The sequence below is a fragment of the Phyllopteryx taeniolatus genome, chromosome 11, assembly GCF_024500385.1.
Source record: "Phyllopteryx taeniolatus isolate TA_2022b chromosome 11, UOR_Ptae_1.2, whole genome shotgun sequence".
NCBI lineage: Eukaryota > Metazoa > Chordata > Actinopteri > Syngnathiformes > Syngnathidae > Phyllopteryx > Phyllopteryx taeniolatus.
Genome location: NC_084512.1, coordinates 16,165,510 through 16,189,597, shown reverse-complemented (window position 1 = coordinate 16,189,597; position 24,088 = coordinate 16,165,510). Strand labels below are relative to the sequence as shown.

The 24,088-nt window shown below is 41.4% G+C and overlaps 1 protein-coding gene and 1 long non-coding RNA gene across 5 annotated transcripts in view; one reads left to right on the top strand and one right to left on the bottom strand.

Moving 5' to 3' along the window:
* The window catches only part of LOC133485602 (uncharacterized), a 71,987-nt gene that overhangs the window by 24,517 nt on the left and 23,382 nt on the right, over positions 1 to 24,088 (top strand). For all 3 annotated transcript variants that reach the window (XR_009790728.1, XR_009790730.1, XR_009790729.1), the window contains exon 2: positions 21,456 to 21,631. This is a non-coding gene — a long non-coding RNA (uncharacterized LOC133485602). The remainder of the gene's footprint in view (positions 1 to 21,455; positions 21,632 to 24,088) is intronic.
* Positions 16,900 to 24,088, bottom strand: part of ptpn20 (protein tyrosine phosphatase non-receptor type 20) — a 36,672-nt gene continuing 29,483 nt past the window's right edge. For both annotated transcript variants that reach the window (XM_061789545.1, XM_061789546.1), the window contains 7 exons: positions 23,402 to 23,538; positions 22,848 to 22,996; positions 22,669 to 22,759; positions 21,266 to 21,600; positions 20,404 to 20,619; positions 19,579 to 19,641; positions 16,900 to 19,490 (listed from right to left, as the gene is read on the bottom strand). In XM_061789545.1, coding sequence (XP_061645529.1) covers positions 19,380 to 19,490; positions 19,579 to 19,641; positions 20,404 to 20,619; positions 21,266 to 21,600; positions 22,669 to 22,759; positions 22,848 to 22,996; positions 23,402 to 23,538 — 1,102 coding nt within the window. In that variant the 3' untranslated portion in view covers positions 16,900 to 19,379. The remainder of the gene's footprint in view (positions 19,491 to 19,578; positions 19,642 to 20,403; positions 20,620 to 21,265; positions 21,601 to 22,668; positions 22,760 to 22,847; positions 22,997 to 23,401; positions 23,539 to 24,088) is intronic.

Genomic DNA, 24,088 nt, shown 5'->3' with positions numbered 1-24,088 from the left:
GTTCAATAGTACTATGCATGCTGTCACACTCTGTTTGTGTGTGCCCTGCAGCAAGGTATTTCTCTGTTATTAGTACCCCATATTTCCTTGAAATCTCAGAGAATGCATTGCGTTTCTGATATCCGCAACCATTGCTCCACACTATGATCTCCTTGAGTTCTGGATGGTCTTTAATCACACCTTCAAAATGGCGATATTGAAGGTGTGCAAATACCTCCCTACTGAGGTCGCTTTCTGATTCGTCCCAAATGTAGCAGTACACTGCCTTTGATTTCAAGTTGAAGAGGGTGACGTTATGGACCTGCAGTTTTGTTTTGTAATACAGGCTGCTAGCTTTGGTTTTTGGGCACAGCAGCACAGCTTGCAAGTCCATTGACCGAACAGACTTCTCATTATTTGCAGAATCCTTGTCACAGGATGTCTCTTGCCTCGCTTCATCTTTCTTGGTGACATGTGCATCATATTCGACCTCACTAATGTTACCATGTTTGAATGAAACGCAAACATCACACTGATCTTTCTTTGGAATGAATATAGAGTAGTTCTCTTCATGGAACACATTTGTGAAATATCAAATTCCATCTGCCCTCACTCCAGCAATTGCAGCTGCCTGTTGATATTCCCAGTGTAGATGGGACATGGTTGTGCCTGGATGAAAGAACTTCTTGTCCTTGTAGGTCTCTGTGCTTCTGCAGTAGTGTGACTCAACAGTGGGCAGGTCCCTCAACCAATCCTTAAGGAAATCCTTGATATCAGCTTCAAGCTTTGCATGCTTGCTGCTCTTGGGACCAGATTTAAAGAGTGGCGTTGCCGCTTGTTCATCATGGTTGATAGTGTCTTTGTTCAGCCAGTGTATAATGGTTCTTTCAAGGAAACCAAGTGTAAAGGAAAAAAGTGCCTTGCACACTTTGAGACTTGTTCCATCTTGAAGCTTCAGTTGGTAGGACAATTAGGAATTGCATCGGGATCCCTCAGCAACTTTCCTTTGCTTTATGTTAACCTTTGTGACCAGAGTGGTGACATATAAACAACGTTCTTCCCAGGTGTTCATTGGCCAAATCTTCTGAAATATCCACTGCCGCTGGTCTTCTGTAATGAGTTGGCAGTCTTGGATTGGGACTCGCTGACAGAGCTTTGAGTTGCAGGGATGACCCATAATCTTTGCACCTATTTCTATACCACTTTTGCTCTTGTATCACACTCCTTTGACACATTTTTCTTCGATTCATTTTGGTTCCATGTTCTAAGGTGTTCATTTTTTTCCCTTTTGACCATATTGTTTAAATCAACATCTTCATCCTGGTGTTGTGGAGCTGTTTCCACCATGGTTAGGCTGTCTTTTATTTTCAGGGTCAGAGGACTTATCACAGGATGGGATATAGTCTGGTTCACTGATGACATCATCATCATCACATATGTCTTCATGGTGTGCATGTGTCTGCTTGGCATTTGCAACATCAACGGGAGTGTTTAAGGGATTGTCTGTGTCATCTGAAACAGAGTCTTGGGCTGGTACATGCTGCTTCATCTCCTCGACAATAGTCTCATTGTCATTTTCGTTGGATGAGGACTGATTGGTTTTAGAACTATCAAATGCGTCACCTACCAAAAAGGAAAAACATTGAATGGATTTGAGATTCATTGTCACGATTGTCTGATCATTCTGATAAAAAACATTAATTGGTATTGGTATGTGCACAAGCTGCAACTAGACACTGCACAACAGGAATACTGGTCAAATGATGTTATGATTCCCAATATTTTGCTCAAGTGAAATTTTCGTTAAATAAAAACACAAGCATTAAGACGATCCTTTGTAATTTATGTTATACACATAATTGCACGCTGTTAGATTACAATACGGTTAAATGTGTGTTCATTAGGTCATAATGTGGAAAAAGTTAGTACCACATAGTACTACATTTTGCTTTGAGATGATATTTTAAACTTGTGCTTTGATGAATAGATGCTTCAGCACTGCACTATATGCAAATTACCTTCTTTTTTTTTTTTTGAGAATCCCATCGCAGTGACTTTTGAAGCAAAGTTTAACGCTGAGCACACCAGTCAGAGTCTCCTCTCTTATCTATGCACTGGCGTAACCATTGACCTGATCACTGACCTTTTAGCAACCTGCACCGCATTTCAGATATCCATTCGCGGTCAAGGTAAGGTAGCATGTTTGGTCAAATTAAATTGTGTGATTAATCTGAGTTAATACATGATTAATGTGATATTTTTTTCGTGATTAATCATAAGTTAATGCTTTAACTTTGACAGCCCTGGTGGTGTCACACCGTAATTTTCTACTACCTGTCCACGACCCACTTTTTTTGTCCTGACCCACCAGTTGAGAATCCCTGATCCAAACCAACTCGCAGCTGCAGATGTTCAGTCATTTATTTTGCAGGTAAGCCGTTGGTAGGTACTGTACAGTATGTGCTTACTGTTTTATCCTTGAAGGACTTTCCCTTCCAAGTACGGCTGCATCTTTGATCTACTTGTGTTTCCATAGTCTTAATAAGGATATATGTAGTATAGCCTATCAGCCCATAATTATTGCCAGGCTCTGGCCCAAATATCAGTCAGATTGTTTGAGCACGGCAGTCATCCATCATAGCAAAAATAGAATGTTGCCTTTTGCCTAATTAGCTATGACATCAACTGCCGAATGATCCATGATATTCCATGACACAGTTTATCCTGCCAGTCAAGATCAGAGGCGACTTGAGTGACATAATGGAAACTATTAGTGTAGAAGCGTTGTGCTTCAACCTCAATGCATTTCTGTTCAAAATCCATCATTATAGCCGCTATAGGATTCCATGAAATTCCCATGTGAGAAGGGGGAAAAAACACCCACACAGTCCCCTCAGCATTGTCTGCCACCCCACACACTCCCATGCAGTTTTTTCCACTTCCCCATCGATGGTTTCCATAAGCTCCCTACAAACAACTCTTCTTTTTTTTTTTTTTGCCACATTTAGAAATCAAATGGCACAGAGGCTTATTTTTTTCAAACCTCTCTCGTTAAAAGACTTCCTCATTTAAGTTTCCAGCCCGTGTACACTCTAGGGTTTGGAGCTAGTAAACAACAGAAAGGTCTAAATCAGTGGAAAAATGTGTCTAATAGCGTCAAGTGCCATTCGCCTATGCCCACCGTAAAGGCATTAAACAATACAGCCATTATCAAGCTGGGATTTCAAACAGCAATAATGAAGTGAGGGTCAAAATATAAAAATGTAAATGACAGAGGGACTATTGAGAGTAGACAGGAAGTCTTGAATTAACTGTACTGTATAAATCATGCAATTCCACCCACATTTTGGGGAAAAATATGTCAAAAATATGGATTTAAAGTTACACCAAAGTTTGGCTTTACTGCTTAACATATTTATGCTCATTTTTAACAAATCATTTGTGTTTACATTATGCCCTATGGTAAAAAACAAACAAACAAAAAAACATACTACTACTACTTCTTTCAAAATCCGAACAAATAAGAGGTCCACCAGTGTCCTGGAACTGCAGAGTTTCAGTGTACAGACAATGACTCACGAGTTTAGAGTTCTATGTTAGGGTCCTCAAAAGGGTAGCGGATGAGTAGTAAATCCCATTTTTGGGGCATTGGAATGGCCTGAGATTTTATGATCATCCGGAATTGCATTACCTCATTTGGCATGTATTCTGCTGTTGTACTGTGTTTCACATTTTTCTTTAGTTCCTGCCTTTTTACAGGGTCTCTGACTGTACCCAATGGGGGTAGTAGAAACTCAGTACTGTCATTGGCAGGCAAATCACTGAATGCACACTCAGCGTTTGGCCAATCTTCATGGCAAACCTTATATGTAGTGCCACTGATTGTTTTGTTTCGTTACCCAATCTGCATTTAAACCTGTATTTGGGATTGAGATGGGCCTATGAACATCCAGGATTTGATGACTGCACTCAACGTGTTCTTACCTTGGGCTGTGTCTCACGTTTTTAGTTGCTAACTTCTTGCACTATCTCTGAATGTAGAAACTCAGTTCCATCATTGGCTGACATTTCACTGAATATTCAAGCATTCATTGGCCGGTCTATTTATCAAACGTTACAGGTAGTGCCACTGATTAGGTGATTGTATGACCCAATCTTTGTGCAGTGTTTTTGGTATTAGGATAGGAGTCCGATTTTGAGATCATCCAGTATTTCCTTCCTTTCATCAAAATGTATTCTCCCATCGTCCAGTGACTTGTGTTTCTCTTTAGTTCCTGCCTTCTTCAGGGTCTCTGAATGTAAAACCTCTGTTGCGTTATTGGCTGTCATTTCACTGAATGTTCATGCCGTCATTGGCCGTTCTACTTGTCAGACCTTACAGGTAGTGCCTCTGATGTGTCGGTTTCAGCACCCATGCAGTGTGCAGTCAAGTTTTTCGGATTGGTATGGGCCTGGGACTTTATGATCATCTGGGATTTCCTCAGTGGGCATGTATTCTTCCATCCTGTTGTGATGTTATCTTTAGTGGCTTTAGTGACGGTCTCTGAAACGCAGTACCGTCATTGGAATCTCACTCAATGCTAACACAGTCATCGGCCAGTCGGTCTACATGTCAAACACCTCAGTCGGCATGTATTCTTTGCCACTCGTGCAACACGTTTCTCTTTAGTCCGTGCTTTCTTGCACCACTTCATTTTTGTCCTTTTCCTGAATGTTCCTACTGTCATTGGCCGTTCTACATGTCAAACCTTCCAGGATGTGCCCCTGATTTGTTGGGTTCATCACCCAATCTGTGTGACATTTTGGGGTTTGAGATGGGTCTGGATTTTATGATCCTCCAGGATGCTATTACCCAAGTCGATGTGTTTTCTTCCCTGTTCATCATTCAGCACTGATTCATGTTTCTCTTTCATTCCTCCCTGCTTACAGGGTCTCTAAATGTAAATACTCAGTACTGTCATTACTCATTTAGCCATAGGCCAGTCCAGATGTCAAAAATTATAGGCAGCACAATTGATTGCATGAATACATCCTGACAGGTATCATAGTTGAATTAACCCGAATTCGGTCATTCTAAGAGTAGAGCTCACCTCTCCTTGCCCTGCCATTTGTCATCTTCACCATTACTTACCCGCCAACTTCCTTGCGCTCTGCATGCAAGCGTGTCACTGTCTATTAGTCTGAACCTGAGCGAGTGCATATGTTGGACGGAGGATGTTGAGGAAAGCCCAGGTGAGGTGTTTTCTCACGGAATCCCTCCTCCACGTGCCGCCAGCTCATTAGAGTTTCCAGCCACACCGTCAGATCTCCACATAGGCACTCACACATTCCTGCTTAAGCCACCTAACACCAAGGCGCCAAAACATACAAGACCCTTTTATGAAAACAGGGCATTAATGTTCTCTAATGTCGTCAATGTCAGTGTGTTGGCATGTAAGGCTGAGCACAATCAAAAAGCAATTTAAGAACGCTTTAATCGTAAAGTTAGCTGGAGCATTGTTTGGAAGTAAAATGGAAACTGTTGAAACAGGCCTTGTAAGGTGACACACTCCAAGTGGTCATGGCTCGATAATAGTTTTAGGACTTAAAATGGTTGATTGATGTCGTCCAATTTTAATGTCTCCGTGTCGTGCTGCGAGTTAAATAGACTGGAATACGTCTTTGTACTGTACCAAGACCGTGACCGTGAGTTCATATTTTTGTTTCATTGGAAAATCTGACTTTTCTGCAGGGATTATGAATATCACCGCATCATAATGTGACATTTTTAGATGGTAGTGTTTCAAAGGGGACTCCATACTTCAGGTTCAGTGGCCAGCAATGCGAGTCCATCTGGCTCCAAAAGAAATTTGATTGATCACGTGTGTGGGTAGAATGATGAAGATGATGAATGTGTCACCTCTGCATCCTTGACATGTGTGGGAACGTGTCAGAAAGTTAAGACACAGTCACACACCCACAACGCAAACACACATATATAAATGCAATGTAATTTGCATTATTGTACTTGTACTTTGGTGCAGTAGTATAGAACTACACTGCAGATTCTAATATTTTGATCACCTTATTTAGCGTCACAAGAAAGCAGTATGAGAAACAGTTCTTGGTCTGTTGCAGTGCAGTTCTACACCACTACAACCACAATAATAATCATTGTTAAATTAATACACAAAAATGATCATGATCATTAAAAAGGCCTACTCTGATACAGCTCTTAAGTTGAATCTCATTAGAAAGGTGTACCTAATGTCGTGGCTCGTGAGCCTGTGTTCTTCATTTGTATCCTCATGTTATCGTGACGATGTGAACAGTTGAGTACATAGCGGCCTCAGTATGAACACATTTTTAATCGCTGTGACATAAAACACAATTCCCAGTACAACACCACACACAAAAAAAACACACACACACTCCCGTGGCATTCACATCTCTATCTTCACCAGCCTGTGCCATGGTCATGCTGCCCCCGCTTTGTTCCCCAAACAACGTCTTTAAAGAAAGCCTATGATGGGCCTCTTTGACATGTATTGTTTGGGGAAGAGAATTTAGACCCCTCAGCCCCGAGCCTTGGCCCTCATCTGCAAGGCAAGGCTGCCACTGTGACGAATGCCCCATAGTCGAGCCTCTGGGCGTGTACGTGTGTGTGTGCGTGTGTTTGCCTGTGTGTGTGCGCACGCGTTTGAGTCAGGGAATGAGAGAAAGTGTGACTAATGGCTACAGAATGGTATTTATACATTAGGGAGCCATTAGTAGTTTAGGCTCCTGGATGGAACAGCAGGGAGGGAGACAAGCATTGTCGTGCTCCTGGTAGCCCCCCCCCCCCCCAACATCATCTCACTTCCACCATCCTTACAGCCATCATGTCGGAGAGAGTTGGACTAATGAGTTCAATGCAAATCACATGATATTTTACTGAATTGTAAACAGTGTTTCTCAAGTTACTTCTGCAAATAATGACCTGGGGGCGTTAATGTATTCAAGTGCAGATGGGATAAGGCATCTATTGTAGGGAGGCCTTTATTTGTACACATATAATGCAGTGAAACATCAAGACAAATACAATAAGTCACATAACATAAACATTGACACATACAACATAGTGAAGCGATTATGATGTCAGAGTCTACTGGAATGCTAATTCTTGTTAAATATGCTGTTTTAGCACAATGTAAGATAATACTCAATACTGTGTAGGGAACCGGTTGGCCCATTGTAATTAATCAGAGTGACAGCTTCAGTACTGCTGTTTTGGCTAGCAACAGAATTCAAAAGGGTTCAGCATTTAACTTCTCTCACCATTAATGTTAATTACTGTACTTAAAAGTTTTCATTCACATCAGACATACACGTAGTGTACATCGAATAAAAGGGTACTCAGAATACATTTATTGTCAGGGAGGATAAGAGGTTGATGATCATGCACTTAATATTTCTTTAGTGACATCACCACCACCACCTATCAGTGTTTTCAGTAAGTTTTGCTGGTCATTGCGTACTGGTATTGTCCATCCAATTGATTTTTGATGGCACTTGTCCTCATTAGGGTCACAGGTGAGCTTGAGCCTATTCCAGCTGACTGTGGGCAAGAGGTGGCATACACCCTGGACTGTCTATCACAGTCAACCATATACAACCATTCCCACTCATATTCAGACCTATGGACAATTTTAATGAACATAACAAGCATGTGTTTGGAATGTGGGAGGAAGCTGGAGCACCCAGAGAAAACATGAAAAAGCAAACCCCGCACATTCCGGCTGAGATTAGAATCCAGAACCTCTCAACTGTGAGGCAGACGTGCTTAACACTGTTTCATCATGCTGCCCTTGACCACATTGTTGGTATGTGAAAGTTTCACGAAGTTGTTGTGTGAATGTAGAAATTAAAGAATGTACCCCAAAGCATATAAAATGATTATAAAACAAGTTTCTTCATGCTCATACATTGTATTTCTATGTTGTATTAATTCTAAAAAAACTAAAACAGCAACTGCATTGGTCACCACAGCTGTTTACATGAATTGGAACGTACTGTATATATGAATTGTAATCGCTTCTCATAAGGCTTCCAAGTCTAGACGGACCCAGACAAAGAAAATATTACCTTTCAAAAGTCAAGGAAAGGCCTCAATTCATATGTTATTTAAATAACACAGAGGAAGTCCCCAGTGGAGCGCCCTAATGGTACCAGCAGATAAACGCTCTTCAAACACAGATAAGCGATTACTTGGGGGGGGGGGGGGGGGGGGGGGAATAATAAAGGGAGAACTGCAGTGATAACATCAACAAGCTCATTTAGTCTTATTGACACAAGAACCAATTGTGACATTCGGGTTTGCGAAAATGATAAATGTCCAAGTGTCCTGTTCAGGGTGTTGAGTGAAAGCATCAAGGCCAAGGTTTGCCCTTCACTGGGGGCAGCGTTGTAAGGCGCGCGCATGTGTGTGTGTATAAGAGAAGCAAGGTGTAAAAATACCACACCGCTCCAAGATAAACCCTCTCTCCCACGGTCTGACATTTACAGAGGCCTGGAGCGTGGGAGTGTGTGAGGGGGTTGCCCTGTGAGTGGGTGCTTTTGTGTGTGTTTAGGAGGTTTCCCTTCACCTAGCAGAAAAGCTCCATTGATGTTGGCTGTCACTCCTCTCAAGTGCGGACACAAGGTCAGAGGGAAGCTCTTGGCGCTTTTCCATGTACAAACACTCGAGTATGTTTGCATGTTTTCCCCGTGTTTGCGCAGAAGTGTACGACATTTTCAGGGTGTGACTCATGCATAATTGAGAGGGGAAATATGTTTTCATGTGGCTGAACTTTTAAGATGGAGGTGCACTTGGCACTGAGGAAAAAGAAGCATGCTTTGAAAACTAGTGACTCAGTGCTCTGAGGCTCCTCCGTGGACCTTGTAACACGCAGCTTGACAGGTGATAATTGGTAATAATTTGTAAAACATAATTTGAGCTTCCAAAAATATGTTTTCGGATAGATGCATGATGACATTTCCAACCAAGTGGAAATCAACTTATGTTAACTGGCATTTAATGACCAAAATTCAGACTCCAAACAAAAGTGGAAGTAGGAAATGACAGCATTTAAATGTGTTTTATAAAATTTATTATACTATATTAATCCTACAAGGGGAAATTCTCCTCACACTTGGCTGTATTTTTGTTGCATAAATGACATGCACATGCACATGCGCACACACACTTTTCACAGTCATGCGGGCAAGGGACAGATGTCAGAATGAGAGACCAGCTCAACAGTGGCACACCTGTTAGCAGTTTTAGGAGGGGTTGGTGCCTTGCTCAAGGGCCCTGCAACATTTCTTCGAAAGCATACTGGCATTTTCCATATTTTCCAATATCAAATGTCTATATTTTGGATCAGATGTTTAACTGAATATGCATCAAGACTAGGGTACTATTGAAGGGCTAATTGTCTGTCTACATGTGTTGCTGTGCCGTTAGTGTTTAGAAATCCTTTGGTCAAAGGGCTATAACACTGTGACATCGATTCTAGTTTCATTGGCCCTTCTATGGCCTTTTGCATTGTGCGTTAGCATTAAAATAGCAGACTTTAAAGTTACGTGCTTTGGTTAAATACACAACATGTAATTATTTTTGTTTTATGTGTCGATCTACAGTAAACCTCAACTGGGAGTGGAAACAAGCTACTTGGTCTCTCTTTCCAAGAATTGTTCACTATCTGCCAAACTGCAGCTTATTGTCATTTCTGGATACTGGATTTCCAGCATGATGGTAAAAACAAGCAAAGTAGCGTTTTCCAGTCTTCTCTTTGACATTTTCACAAGCAACACAAACAGCCTCCAAGCAGCTTTCAGCTGCCTCCTGCTCAGCCTCGTCAGCCTTTCCAGCCGGGCCCTGCCAGCAACATGTCAGGTCAATAAAATACGACCTTTGGCGGCGGGCATCCGATAAAGTTCCTCACTTTATGCGGTGACAGCCCGCAACGACGTAATTTACCATGTACTCCAATAAAGGAGCACTGGGCGCTTTGTGACAGGCGGCCAAGTGGAGGAGCGGCTCAGCCGGTGAGCCGCCATGTTCGGTGTTCATCACAGTGACCGTGACCTAACTGACTAGTGCCATCTCATCGTTATTGTCAAACAAATCACTGACTGACATTTGGAGAGGAGAAGGAAAATAAAGCATGGTCGATATTAGTCAGCCATGATAAATAATAAACTGAGCATGAGTCTTGAGCGGGTGGTGTTTGGATGTTGTCTTTCAGGATTTAAGTTTATTTGCACAGCCATCAAACTAACGTCTCAACTCGAATCTGACACAGATTGATGGTGGCCACGCAAACGCGTCTGATGCCTAGCGAGCAGGTCAATGTTGCAGGCGGTGACCCGGAGCAGAGGTTCCGTCGGAGGCTGTCCCAGTCTGAGGTCCCGCTGCCTGGCAGAGTCACATTTTAATCACAAGCATAATTTGAATCTACACTAATGAATACAAATGACTCCCAGGATGCCACACGGTGAGAGTGATAGATCATTATCGCCGCTAACATTCGCATATCTGACGCCCCTTTTCAATTAGCAGCCCCCGTGGAGATGATCACGGAGACCCCCCGCTCAAATGAAGACAAACGACGGCACTCGCCGCGCCGTGTATCTTCCCCGCTCCTTTAATAGCTTTCTAATTTAGGAACATCTTTGACGTGACGTGATTTGGCATCAGACTTTTTCTCTCCTCCATTTTCGAAGGAGAAGTTGATGAGAAAGTCACATAATAGAAAGCAGGTGTTAATCAACCTTACTCGGATGTGACACGCAATTCAAGAGGGAGTTTGACAAAGAGAAGATCGTCCTTGCCACTCAGCGACACGAAGCATTCACTTCACAAAGACGCTTTCCTCTCCATTTAGTCATACATCCCACTTTTTCCATTATCTCTCAAATTGGCCTTTAAAGTACTGTGGAACCTTTTACAGTTCAATACCCCTTATCACATAATTTGTGAATGTGTTACTAGTACTAGTAGTAGTAGTAGTTAGATTATTAATGCAAGTACAGATAAAGACGGAGGAAGAATGTATGACTTGACTTATGACTTGCTTAACCCAAGTAATGACTTGACTTGCTTGAAGTGTATTGTGGGACTCGACTTGGTTGAGTTGTACCACAGTGACTTAGGAGTTGCATAAAACTTGAAGGTCAAGACTTATTCGTGACTTGCATATATGTGACTTGCAATCACCGCACAGAGAGGAAAAATATACACTGGAAGTTACATTAAGTATGGCTGGATATAGTAATTGATTACTTGATGGTGAAGAATCTGGTTGATTTTGTGGAACTGATTGTTGATGAACAGTGATGCTGTTACTTTGTAACGCGTTACTCCAGAATTCCGCCATTTTGAGTAACTAGTAGTGATGTTACGAAATGGGCCGAGTCTTCGAGACGTGTGTCGAGTAATAGAGGCGGCGTTTCCGCAAAGCGCGTATCGAGGCTCGCTTCATTTAGGGGCGGAGCCGGAAGTGATGACGTCCGATGCCTCGGTGTACCACGTGACCGATTCGGGAAGCGCTTCAGGGTTTGCCGCGAGGTTTGACAGCAAACTAAACCCCTCATGCGGGCTCCATTCAAAATGTGTGTGTTTTATATATATATATATATATATATATATATAGCGTTTGTGGTCAGCTCAGTTTGGATGAAGACTGTGTAGTTTGTATAGGCTAATAGAGTTTGGAGAGTGTTGACAGCAGTTTGGACATAGCTTGGACAGTAGATAGCGATTCCGTCACTCCTCGGAATCCTTGGAAAGAGGCTGCTGGCCGCTAACCTGGCACCCTGGTCTAATAGCCCAAACTGTTATTTCTAAATAAGCACTTTCAAAATCCTCTGCCCTCTTAAGCCCATGCCAACTTCCCAAAGTGACAGAAAAACATTATACAACCTGCCATACTAGTGATGATGAACATTTTAAGCACACAGAATATGTTTTAAAATACACTTTATGTTGGGAAATGACTTGGTCAAACATTGTTTTGTAATACATACAGCCAAAAAGAACCAAAAATGCAACGTAGCAAATAATGCATGTGGTAAAGATCCAGCTGCCTGTGATTATGGTTTCGTGTGCAATGAAGCATCAAGAAATGAACCATTACTCGAACCAATGGCTGAAGTGTTACGATGCTTCATGAAGCTTCATCTCGCCATCACTAGTAACTAGCAAAGCAATGCGTTACTTTCCCCGGGAGAGTTATCAGACGACAGTGACTTTTTCTAACCAGTAATAGTTACTTTTGAGTCATCAATGTATCTCAATGTAGCTGCTGACTTGAAAATTTGCAGTTCAACCAATCAACAGCATTGAACTGTTCATAAAGACCACTTCTTTTTCAATAAGGGAAAGCGATTGGGATGTGATTGTTGATTCTAGAATGCACAGTAACGCTGCAGTACCATAAAAGTGCAAAGAAATGCACGATTTGACTATCGCCATAGTTTTGTTATTTTGCTTTGTAAAAAGTGTCTTTGATTGTTGTTACTTTTTCTTTACACATTAAGAATACAGTTTTACTAGTGTGTTAAGTGCGCAATGCATTGTGGTTCATACCTAAGTGCACGGTCATAAATCGGTCATGGAGGTTAAGGACTGTCTCACCGAAGGAGTTACAATACTTATCTTAAAGAAGATTTCCAATGAAAAGTGAGAACTTTCAACTTCATTGTAGTCCGGACTGTGCGCCGGTTTAACGCGCTGGACGGGGCTGACGTCACGTAAGTAAATGCTTCCCCTCCCCCCGTCAATCACCTACAGTTTTGCGAGTTAAACAGTTGCATAATCTTTTCTTGCTCTTCGCATCAAAATTACGATGGTGGGAGCAATGGTGCCCCCAATATCAAACCGCCACTCCCTTTTATTCATGATTAGCATTTTGTGGGCTTATAAAATAGTGATCAGAAACAGGGTGGGTGGTCTTTCTTTTGTGGTTCACACACCTTTGTTACCTCCTTTTAAAGTGTAAGTATCAGTACAAGCAACGTTTATTCTCACTGACAGGTGCTCATTTATTCTGGCTGCTAGCAGAGGTCACATCATAATTATGGTATATTACAGTCATGGAAAAATACTTTTTCTGAACGCTCTTCATTGACTCTGAAGTGGCCTAGAGAACACCTAGACCATGACATTGTTAACTTTTTTTCCATTCTATCCAAGGTCATCTCAGCAATTTACATTACCTAAAGTCTTTTGATTTGATTTTATTACAAAACATTAATGCATTTGTGCAAACTGCGATGATGAATATGCAGTACTTTACATCCTGGCCTTGTTTGAATCTAAATGATAGATCATATGTGGTCTTCAACATCATGTGACCAGTCTACCTTGTAATTGAACCCGCATGCCTAATCATTGACTCGCAATGTTTCATTTTCATTTAGATGGCAAATATTTGTAGACTCATTTCCTTCCGATTAAAGATTTCATACAATGTTGGGGAGGTCTCTTTTCCAATTTTATCTGGTGTTGTTGCCCCCCTTGAAAATATATACAATTTGTAGCGGGATATGTGATGAACAAAAATAATTCGCTTATGCTCTGGCAGTAAACCTTGAGGAATGAGGAATTGTTGTTTCATCTTTTTGGTCCAATGTTGGTATTTATTGGATTTGAGTTAGATGGCGTTGACAGACATTATACAGTTTGGTCCAGATGTACAAATTGAAATTATTTTGTCTTTATCCAGAGACAGAGATCCTGTGATTTAAAAAATCAGGTTGTGATAGATCTGACGACTTTCATCTTTGATTTAAGATGTTTCACAAACACACACAAAAAAATGCTGTTTACCATTCAGAAATTGCATGTGGAAGTATTTGGACGTGGAAGTATTTTGTCATTGGACAGAGTGTAATTGTAAATAGAACCATCATTTTCATAATAGAATGCAAATACTTGAGAGCCTTAAGTCTGGAGCCTATGGACGTGACTTTCCTCCCTGCAGATGTTTTGCCAGGCCTTCATTTCCATATAAAAAAATGATGGTTATGTTTACAATGGTATTAAACATTTTTGGAGCCCCTAAAGAGGCACAGCCCATTTTTTACATAAAGTGTGAATGTGAGTGTGAATGGTGGTTTGTTTCTATCTGCCCTGCGATTGGCTGGCGACCAGTTCAGGGTGTACGCCGCCTCTCGCCCGAAGATAGCTGGGATAGGCTCCAGCACGCATGCGACCCTAGTGAGGATAAGCGGTACAGAAAATGGATGGATGTATGCTGTAATTCTTGAATAGTAAATGCCATATTTTAGTGACACCGCTCAATAAATCTGCGAGTCTACACTTTTGTCAACAAGTAGTACCTCCTAATTGTAGTCTTGCAAATAAATAAATAAATCTAAATCCTAAAAACTGTCACTGTCCAACTTCTGCACTTAATTTCATAGTTTGGAAATTGAACCATTACAGCCCGAACACCTAATGAAGAACTGCCTGAGTTTACTTCGCGTTGTATTGAGTCATAGTGTAATATTAGACCCCACTTGAAGTCCACCACAGAACAACCTGATCCAAAGCTTTTCTAAAAGCAACTGGCTTCGAAGTGAACATGCAAGAGGAGGCCAAAAATCATCATCGGTTTCCTCTGACAAGTGTGTGGTTTGTTCATGGAGAGGGATGAATGGCTTCTCTGTGCCTCTGTCAGTGGGATGTCATCACAGACGAAACTGTGGGGGTCACGAGCACCCTGCGTGGTTATGACTGTCAGCCCTCTTCAGCTGAGCGCTGGGTGGGAGGGGGTCGTCTCCAAAATCTTATCTTAACCCACAAAGTCTGGTCAAGGTCCTCGTGTTTGTGCAAAAGCAGACGGAATGAAAAGAAAATATGAATTTGATGACAGCCTGAATGCTCCTCCTTTTGTTCTCACACATCAAGTACACAAACTTTATTTCCCTCATCTCCAAACAGATAGCAAAAGTGTCACAATCAATTTTATCTGTTTAAATTCATTCAAGATGGATCGGTGATGCAGTTTTTAATACTTGCAGTATATAATACTTTGCAGACCATATGCAGCATCCTGCTCACAAGGTTAATTTTTTTTTTTTAAATATCACCAAAAAAATGCCATTTGAACAGGGGTGTGTAGACTTGTTATATTCACTGTTCACTCAAAAAGAGCACCAATGGCAATAGTATAGGCTTGCCGTAGTACTGTGGTTGCCAAAAATCCTTCATGGGTGCAAAAGTTTAAGGATTTTGTCCAAAAGCCTTAATTGGGGAGGACATGGAAGTGCACGATAGGATTTCCAAATAAAGCCACACATATGTTGATGATTTCTTGTTTGCATCGGTTACCGCCATTTATGTGGTCCGTAACCATTACACCCCTCGACGTGGTGGTAAAAGTTGACAGGGGAGGAAGTGTGTGCTAGACATACAGTGTTACACTGTGTGCCCAATAGGGAGCTCCGTGATTTACGCGTGAGCTCATTTCAACACCTTCCTCACGCCCGCCTTTAAATCACAAATCCCCCTTTCAATGAAACTTCCTATAAACATCCTCGATAATGCTATATTTCCCTGTGCTATTTATTTATCACTTCTAGCATTCCATGCATGTACCCATGTGAGAAGACCATAACGGCATATTAATGGTTATACAACACTTCTTAATTGAACTTAATAGATAGTTGTAGGCCAAAACAGCAGAACAGTGTTTGACGTGTTGCTTGCTAAGTAGTGACCTCCCCCATTTAAAGTTCAGTAGTACTTTAAACATTGAGCCCAATGTCTATCTACTGCATCCAGCCACGCATCTATCTATCTATCTATCCATCCAATGTGTCAAAAGCTTAAACATGCTCATTAATAGTGAGCCCACACATACTTACATACATTTATGATTCATGCACTTATTGATGTCAAGGTCATTATTCAGCATGTTATATAGTGCACTTACCCAGTGTAGCTGTGTTTCAATAATTTATGGAGCCTTTAAAATGTAATTATTAACCAATTTCTACCCAATAGAATAGTACACTTTTTAAACGGTGGTCCACGTTCAGTGCACAGGTTTGTCATTAGCAGCCTATTGCTCGCCAAATAGTGAGCTCACATTTAGTTTTCTCTATCTGTCTTCAATGTCATTATTGAGCATGTGAAATAGTGTGCTCACTCAGTGTTATTATTAATAAACAATTTGTAAAGCATTTATAACATCATTATTTGCCAAGTTATCCCTAATTCAAGGATGCGTTTTTTTGAAAAGTCGCCCCTATTCGGGTGCACGGGCTTGCAATTAACATCCTATTGCTTGCCAAATAGTGAGCCCACATTTCACTTTCTCTATCAATCTGTTAATGACTAATGATTTACATTTTATTGACTTTGATGCCATTTTACAACAAGTAGTGAGCCCACACTTAAGTACTTTATAAGTTTATTCATGATTTATAACACATGTATTAGTGTCGGTGTCATTATTAACAAATTATTCCACCCTCTTTGTAAAGTGGTGCACATTTGAGTGCACAGGCTTTAAATATTTGCCTGACTAGTCTGACTGCAGATGACTGATAGCCCGTTAGTTGTACGCACAGGCAGAAAGTGTGGGAGTCTATCTGCTCCTTGGAGACCCCCAATCCCTTCCAGCATTAGGTTCATGTGTGTGCAGAGCGTGCAGTGTATTTCCATGCTGTCACAAAGCCCTCTGTGAGAGCGGCTTATTTACCCTGCAGTAAAAGCCGAGAGGGAGTATAGGCTGCAGTAAAAGTGGAGAGGTGCTCAGTGGAATTTGATTTAGGGCCTCCTCCTCCTCCTCCCTTGTGCTGTGTGTGTGTGTGTGTGTGTGTGTGTGTGCGAGCGAGCGCCTGTTGCGTCTTTCGAGGTGAGTTATGCTGTGTTGGGCTGTTAAGGGGTGCTACAAACACACGAGCACGTCTCAGAATAGTCTTTAATAAGAGAGGAGGTTCCAGTCAGGGGTTACATAGCGGCTGGTGCAAGTGACAAGATATCCATTGATAGCATAAATATGCAGCAGTGCAATTCAAAATGATTACATTTCACAATCTTGTTGCTCAAGCACCTTTCTTCAAAGTACACGATGCATTTCTTCACAGACGGAATCGCAAATGCTTCTGTGTTCAAGGCTCTCAAAGGGAGAGAACACGTTAAGCAGCGTTGAGGGAAAAGCATTCACATTACAGAGAGTGATGGCTCTCGAGCCGCCACATGGACCGAACCCCAACCCCTAAGACCCACCCACACCCCCCCCCTTCCCCTTGGAGAGTATTGCTTTGCTTCGTTACATTCCACATCGTGTTCAAGTCAACTCCTTTGAGAGTGTGCATGCACTATAAGAGCTTGTGTGTAAATGTGTGTGTGCTTGAATGTGTTCCCCTGTTTCACGCAGAGATCCTGTGAAATTGGCTTAACAGAACAGGCTTTAACACAGAACCCAGCAAAGATGGGATAATGTCCCAACTATGTGCCCTTTCACACAATGGTACCCATTCCACGTCAATGCTGTTTCCACATAAGTTAGACCGAAAACAGATGGGATAATGCCATCTTTTACAAGTAGTGTAAAAGTGAGGGCTCTGATACTCGCTCAACAGAGGGAAAATTAGAGCAATTCCGTGTCAGTACTGCTTCCATCGGCCACATACAGAAAAATGGAAGGAAGAGAGAGGGGCTATTTCAGCTTGTTTGTGAAACATGGTAAAACCAATCCAATATAACGGAGGTCAACATATGCTAAATCTATGCAAAATCTCAACTTGGTGTTATCGGTGACAAATCAATGTTATTCGTATACTGTAAGTGTGATTTATCTTATTTTAATTAAAAAAGTGTGACTTTTGTGTTTTTAGTTTTCTTTTTTTTACATTGGCAATATTTTGCAACATTCCATTTACCCAAAAATGTACGACAATTTTTTTATTCATTTTATAATTTAAACTAAAGTGTGATATGTGGCAACAGTCTACTTTTTTTTTTTTTTTTTACCATTTTTATTTGAAAATAATTGTGCAATATCTCAACTTTTACTCCTAACCATTTTATGCGGGCCATGTTTTATAATTTAGAAATAGAATACGCAGCAGGCCATACAGTATATGGCCACCGGGCCCGACTTTGGACATCCCTAGTTTTTACAGAGCGGACGATACTAGCTCAGAGGACGGAACACTGCCGGGTTGACTTCATCCCTCCCATCCGTGTCAGTGCTGTTTCTACATAAATTACACCAAAAAAGGTGGGAAAATGCCATATTTTACAGGTGGTGTAAAAGTAGACACTATGATACAACCTGCTAAGGCAGAAAATTGCTGGGTCAACTTTGTACCCCCATTCCGTCTCGGTGCCGTTAAAAGAGAACAGTGACATGGAAAAAGAGGGGGTATATGCCAGCATTTCTTGGCATGTGTGCGTGTATACAGTATGAGTGTGTTATAGCAGCGAGAAGCATCCAAAAGTCGAGGTACAAACCAGCAACTATGTTGTTGCACTGTACATTGTGTAAACCTCTTATTCATTAAGTTTTGCATTTTGGCTTTCTTTGTATTAGAAAAGCCAGTGAATACAGATAGAGGCTATTATCACAAATTCAACCAAAAAGCCCAAATACCACATTCGTAACAATGGGCATTTAAGCCTTTAGCAAAAAGAGTGAATTGAAAATGTATAAATGTATTCAAATTTGCTATATGTTGCTATCTGCAGGGGGTTTCAAGTCTCTTTTTTTGTCATACAAAACAGGGACGTGTACCATCTGTACACTGTGACTTGCACTAACTTAAGGTAATATGTCATTGTCTTGCCTGTGACTTGGAGCAAGGGTACATCCACATTAAATAACAAGTGCACATTCACTCAAACGTCTTGCAAGTGCTCTCAAACACTGCTGCGCTCCTTCGGCCCATCCACTTGTGACTATAGCAGCTCGGGGTTGATTCCAAGGCACTTGATTCTTTTCATTGCTTTAGGAGATTTACAGAATTAATAGTGTTGCCCTTTCTCTCTCGCTCTCTCTCTCTCTCTCTCTCTCTCTCTCTCTCTCCAGGGTTCAAATGCACTTAATGAAATAAAAACTCACATTCATCAAGTTATCAGATAATAAACTTTGGTAAGTTGATCTTATGTGACCTTAGTGGCATTCCTACCAGACAAAAAAACAGTTGGACTATTATGATGGCAATTTGCAAATAAAATGCTATGGAAAGACTTACAATGAATGCAATAACATAGGCATAAGGCAAATCACTCAGCCTGAAATACACAAGGATTCCCTTAAGAGATCTAGGATAAACAAAAGTGTGTTTTCTTCATCTACATCTAGACAGCGCACAGTATGAAAACAGACAAGAGTTCAAGAAGAAGGTGTTGCCAGTGCTTGTGGACACACAAATGCAAACAATCAAACTATTTTGTGGTCTTGGGGACTTTCCGGTTGCCACTGGGTACCATGGAGCTGTAAAATGCCCTGTAAAACCTCCAACCAGACTTTGTAGCAGAAGACGTACTGTTCCTGAAACCAAGACAGAGAAAAAAGTCTCGGTTTTGGAGGCTGGCTTGATTTAAAGCTTTAACTTGGAAGCCCCCCTGTTAGCACTGACCTTGGTCTGAATCATCCCATGTCGCTGAAGTCTCATCTCCTTTACGATGTTGCTGACGTTAATCTGAGGACAAGAAGACAGATGGCTCATGCATGGGCTTAATCATGCCTATTGTTTCTTTCCTCTTCCAAATAACATACACTAGTGCCTTGAGATATGAGTGACTCGACATACACCAATTGTCATTTGGCAGATTTTTTGCTTAGACTTGCTAGCAAACAAATAGAGATATGAGTGTTGTATGGTGGCATGCAACTCAACTGACAACAAGCAGCAGTTTGACACATCAACAATAACAAGTAAACAATCCTTTGAAAAACAGACTTCTAGCTGTTTATCGCCACTTCCAGTTCAAGTTGTCAAACAAAACATTAAACAAAGACTAGTACATGTTGTATATCTAATATAACGTGTTTAAGTCTGCTTAGCTTAATGCTAAGAAAAAATGCAAAATGCCATAAAGGCTAAGGGGCTAACAAATAGGATCGGTTTTGGACCCTTCAAGTAATGGATATTTTTAACATAAACGGTGGAGAAACACGTGCACAGATAATATAACAATTCTCACAAGAATACATTCTTCATATTCTGCGAACACAACTGATATTACTGCAGTTTACTGCGGAGCTGTGATCTTCATATATAGCCATATGTCTGTATTATATTGCCCCCATGGTGGATCAAATGTTCTCACGGGTCGTATTTAGCTCAAAGGTCGTCGGTTTCCCACACCTGATTTCGTCGGCTACTAGTAAGTGTGATTAATGACATTGAGAATAAAAGTGAAAACGACACAACGCAACTTGTGGAGTGCTTGTCACTCACAGGCAAATCCCTCTCGATGAGGCTGAGGATAATGTCAGTACAGATGAGAACACCCGAGCGTCCGATGCCGGCGCTGCAGTGGACCGTGACGGGCCCCTTGCGGTGCACTGAGCGCAGGTACCGGATGAAGCGAACCAGTTGCTCGGAGTAGTGCGGAACACCGTGGTCGGGCCAGTGTGTGAACTTCAGGTGATGGACAATGTGGGTCTCAGCTGTCTGGAATATTCAAATCAAAGGATGGATTCATTAAAGTAGAATGTCGGATTAAAATATAGTGGTACCTTGAAGTTTGAACACCTCAAAAATGGGTACAATTTTAAGTTCAACCAAAATCTTGGTGAAAAATATGCCCCAAAGAAGCGTTTTTAGAGTTGGAACCGTCCCCATACAAAAATGACAGCATATCCCCTGAGCTGTCAGCGCACCTCAGTTGACCTCATTTCATCCAGCATGAAAGGATTTACATGTGCCCTGCATGTGTGTATTACTTGGACTGTTTCTTTCCTTGCCTTTGTTAAGAAATTAAGGAATTTTATTGTCATGCCAGTCAGCACACATTTACACGAGATGGCATGAACTCTAGTAACCGAGGTCCCAGATTGAGCCCAATAAATCCCTAAAGAGACCTATGTGTAAAATTAATAGAATTAAAAAAAAAAGGACAAGAATAGTCCAGCATTACCAATGGTTCAGTGCCATGACAGTCAGTATTGAGTCTTGTCTTGTGGAGTTAATGACATTTTTTTTTCTTCCCGCGACCCTAAATGAGGAGAAGCGGTATAGAAAATGGATGGATGGAAGATGACCAAATCAAACTTTGAGGTACCACTTTACATATTCAGAGGCAGGAATGCCCTCTCACCTCTGTTTCCACCATGCGGATGAGCTTGATGTGGAAATATTCCAAGTACTGCTGGTTTTCTAGGTGGACGTTATACTTGCCCATGTCCAGGGGCTCATCTGGCTTCTCGGGACAGTACTTGTGACATTTCACCTTTCCTCGTTCTACTTCTTGAGTCATCATTGCAATCACGTCCGATTTGTTTTCCCAGATCATCTGCCAGAACGCAGCCACCGTGGAGGGTAGGGGTCCTTGGCAGGAGATGTAGGAGAGTTCCTCAACTCCGGCTTGCATGCGGATGTAGCTGGCGTTGATGTAGTCGTGCTTCTCTCCAAGGGTGACGCGAGTTTTGTCGTCTGTGGATGGAAAAGAGGACACACAACCAGGGTGAGTGTGTCCAGTTTCTTGCTTGCATCACTAAGTGTTTCCAAATTGCACTCCTGCAACAGATCCTTGATAGTTTCCTGGGTTCTGTCATCTTGTTTTGCCAAAACTCATGCAATAACTAAATAAAACTGTGCAAACAGCCTTGAGGTCTGCAACAAAGTAGGTTTGTTGGTGATGAGAAGACTAATAGAATCAAAGTGTTTACCCAAAAATCCCCCCCACCTACTTGGAATGTTCTGGAAAATGGCTGTTTAAATACAAGAAATGGATTTAGTCAGTAAGTAACATGCTGCATGCGCAAACAGTAATGGCAGAGGGCATATGGTGAGGGTCAGTCGTATTCCACTGAGGCTCACTATCTTTGTCAGCATGCTCATTTATCTCTGACTCCATTCACCCAACCTAAAAAACAGTCCTCTGGAGACTATAAAGTAAATGTGCTCCGTGTTTGTCTTAAAACGGATGGACAAGTGTGATTTGCTTTCTTTTTACTCCCAATAAATCCCATATACAAGTCCAACATGTAATTATGACATACAGTTGTTCATTTTTCTGTGCATTAGACATTCATTGTTGTGTACAAATACTGACTGATAAACATCAGGGGGCCACCTTTTGACATAGTTGGGCCTCTTCTCGTTAAAATTTAGTGGGATTTCCTACCAAAAGAAAGCACTATATTCTTACATGTGGGGAAAAAGCATTTTTCATTATCTTTATTGTAGTTTCTAACCTTTTCACTATTACACTATATGAACATCAAAATCTTTTGTGTATCTTATTAGTTATTGTATTGTCACACAACGACTTTCTAACTGTGAGGCACACAATTGGAATGACAGCACGTAATGTCTCCTGTCTGTCTGCCCTTGAAGCTACTCCATCTATAAAAGACATTGACCTACATCTCTCATAGTAATTAAAAAATGTTTTGCTCATATTCTTGGATGACATCTAAGATAAGCATCCCAGAATTATAATTTGACTGCGGCGGTTTAAGCAAATGGTGAAAACTAATTGAATGGTGAATGACTCACAGGGCAGGATGTCTCTGTAGCGGTTCTTGTCTCTGTTCTCGGGGGCTTTTCCCACCATGCAGTCATCAGAAGGCATTAGGTGCTCCAGAGCCTAAAGTCACATTAGTGTGTAAAAATGTCACTATGCATGTAATGTCCCATTGAGCAATATGTCCTGGACAACGTTCACTAAAACCCACCAGGAATTCTTTGACCAGTTCTTGCTGGTCTAGTTGATGTTGCAGAATCTGGATAATGGCTTTGACCCTTGAGCCTGAATACTGGCTGCTTCTTGATGGGCTAATGAGGGCTAAACTGGACAGTTCCTCCTCTGATATTATGGGTGGGCCTAAGCAGTAGATAAAAATATAGATACAACACAGTCAAACAGGATGAGACGCGGCCCCTGAGCATTGTGTTTCACTGAGTGTCATCAGCAGGTTGCAAAAAAGACATATACAGAGAGACTAGAAGAGTCACAGAAAGACATAGAAGTGAACTTAGAAAATGTTTTGGTTGATTCATGGATCAAACACCTGTTGTGAATTTTGCCATTCAGCTCATTGTTGCAGAACAGCATGTTGTCCAAAAAGAACTGAAATATTGAACAGTTGGGCATGTGCATTCAAAAGTTTAGATAAGGTAAAAGTTCACCTGTTAAGGTTAAAATCCATTTTAGGTTTCTCCTAAAATGTCACCCAGAAGCTGGAATATCCCTAACTTTTTGTGAGTAGTTGAGTGGAGGAATATAAACCTGTCTGTGGTGAGGTGTTTTTGTGAGCAGTGGCGTCAAACACATCATCTTCTTCTTCTTCACTGCTCCAGCCATCTGACTCTAGTTTCCGGATGCTTTTGCAGGATCGGTCCAACAGTTTGGTCACAGTGTGTTTCCTGGGGGAGTCAGGGGGCAAGGGGGGAGACCACACCATTTTTACTCTTCGGTAGGTAGGGACCAGTTGAGATCATGCAAGGCTGAGCTTCCTTTCCCTGCGACTTTTCCACCTAAAATACAGTATACGACACCATGCGAAAATATTTATTGTTCATCAGTCTGTTATTCTTTGTGGGGGTTTTGAGTACAAGGTCCACATGGTGTTGCTCAATAACAACACTCGTGCTCTTCTCTTGGGATACTAATGAGGTCCAATTAAAGAGTTGTATCAAAAATTATGCTTTTTACAAAGATAATAGTGCTTAGTTATGATTAATCAAATGCTTATTATTGTGGTTGTAGTGGTGTAGAACTACACTGCATCATACAGGGAGGTATTTATAAGATTTCTTTCTGTAATTAATATTTTGTGATCTTAATTTATCTATAATTTATTGATTGCAGGGTACATACATACAATCATTGGCCCGTATGCACAATTTAAGTCCTCAATGAACTCAACAACATGCATGTTTCTGGCATGTGGGAGGAAGCCTGAGTACTGGGAGA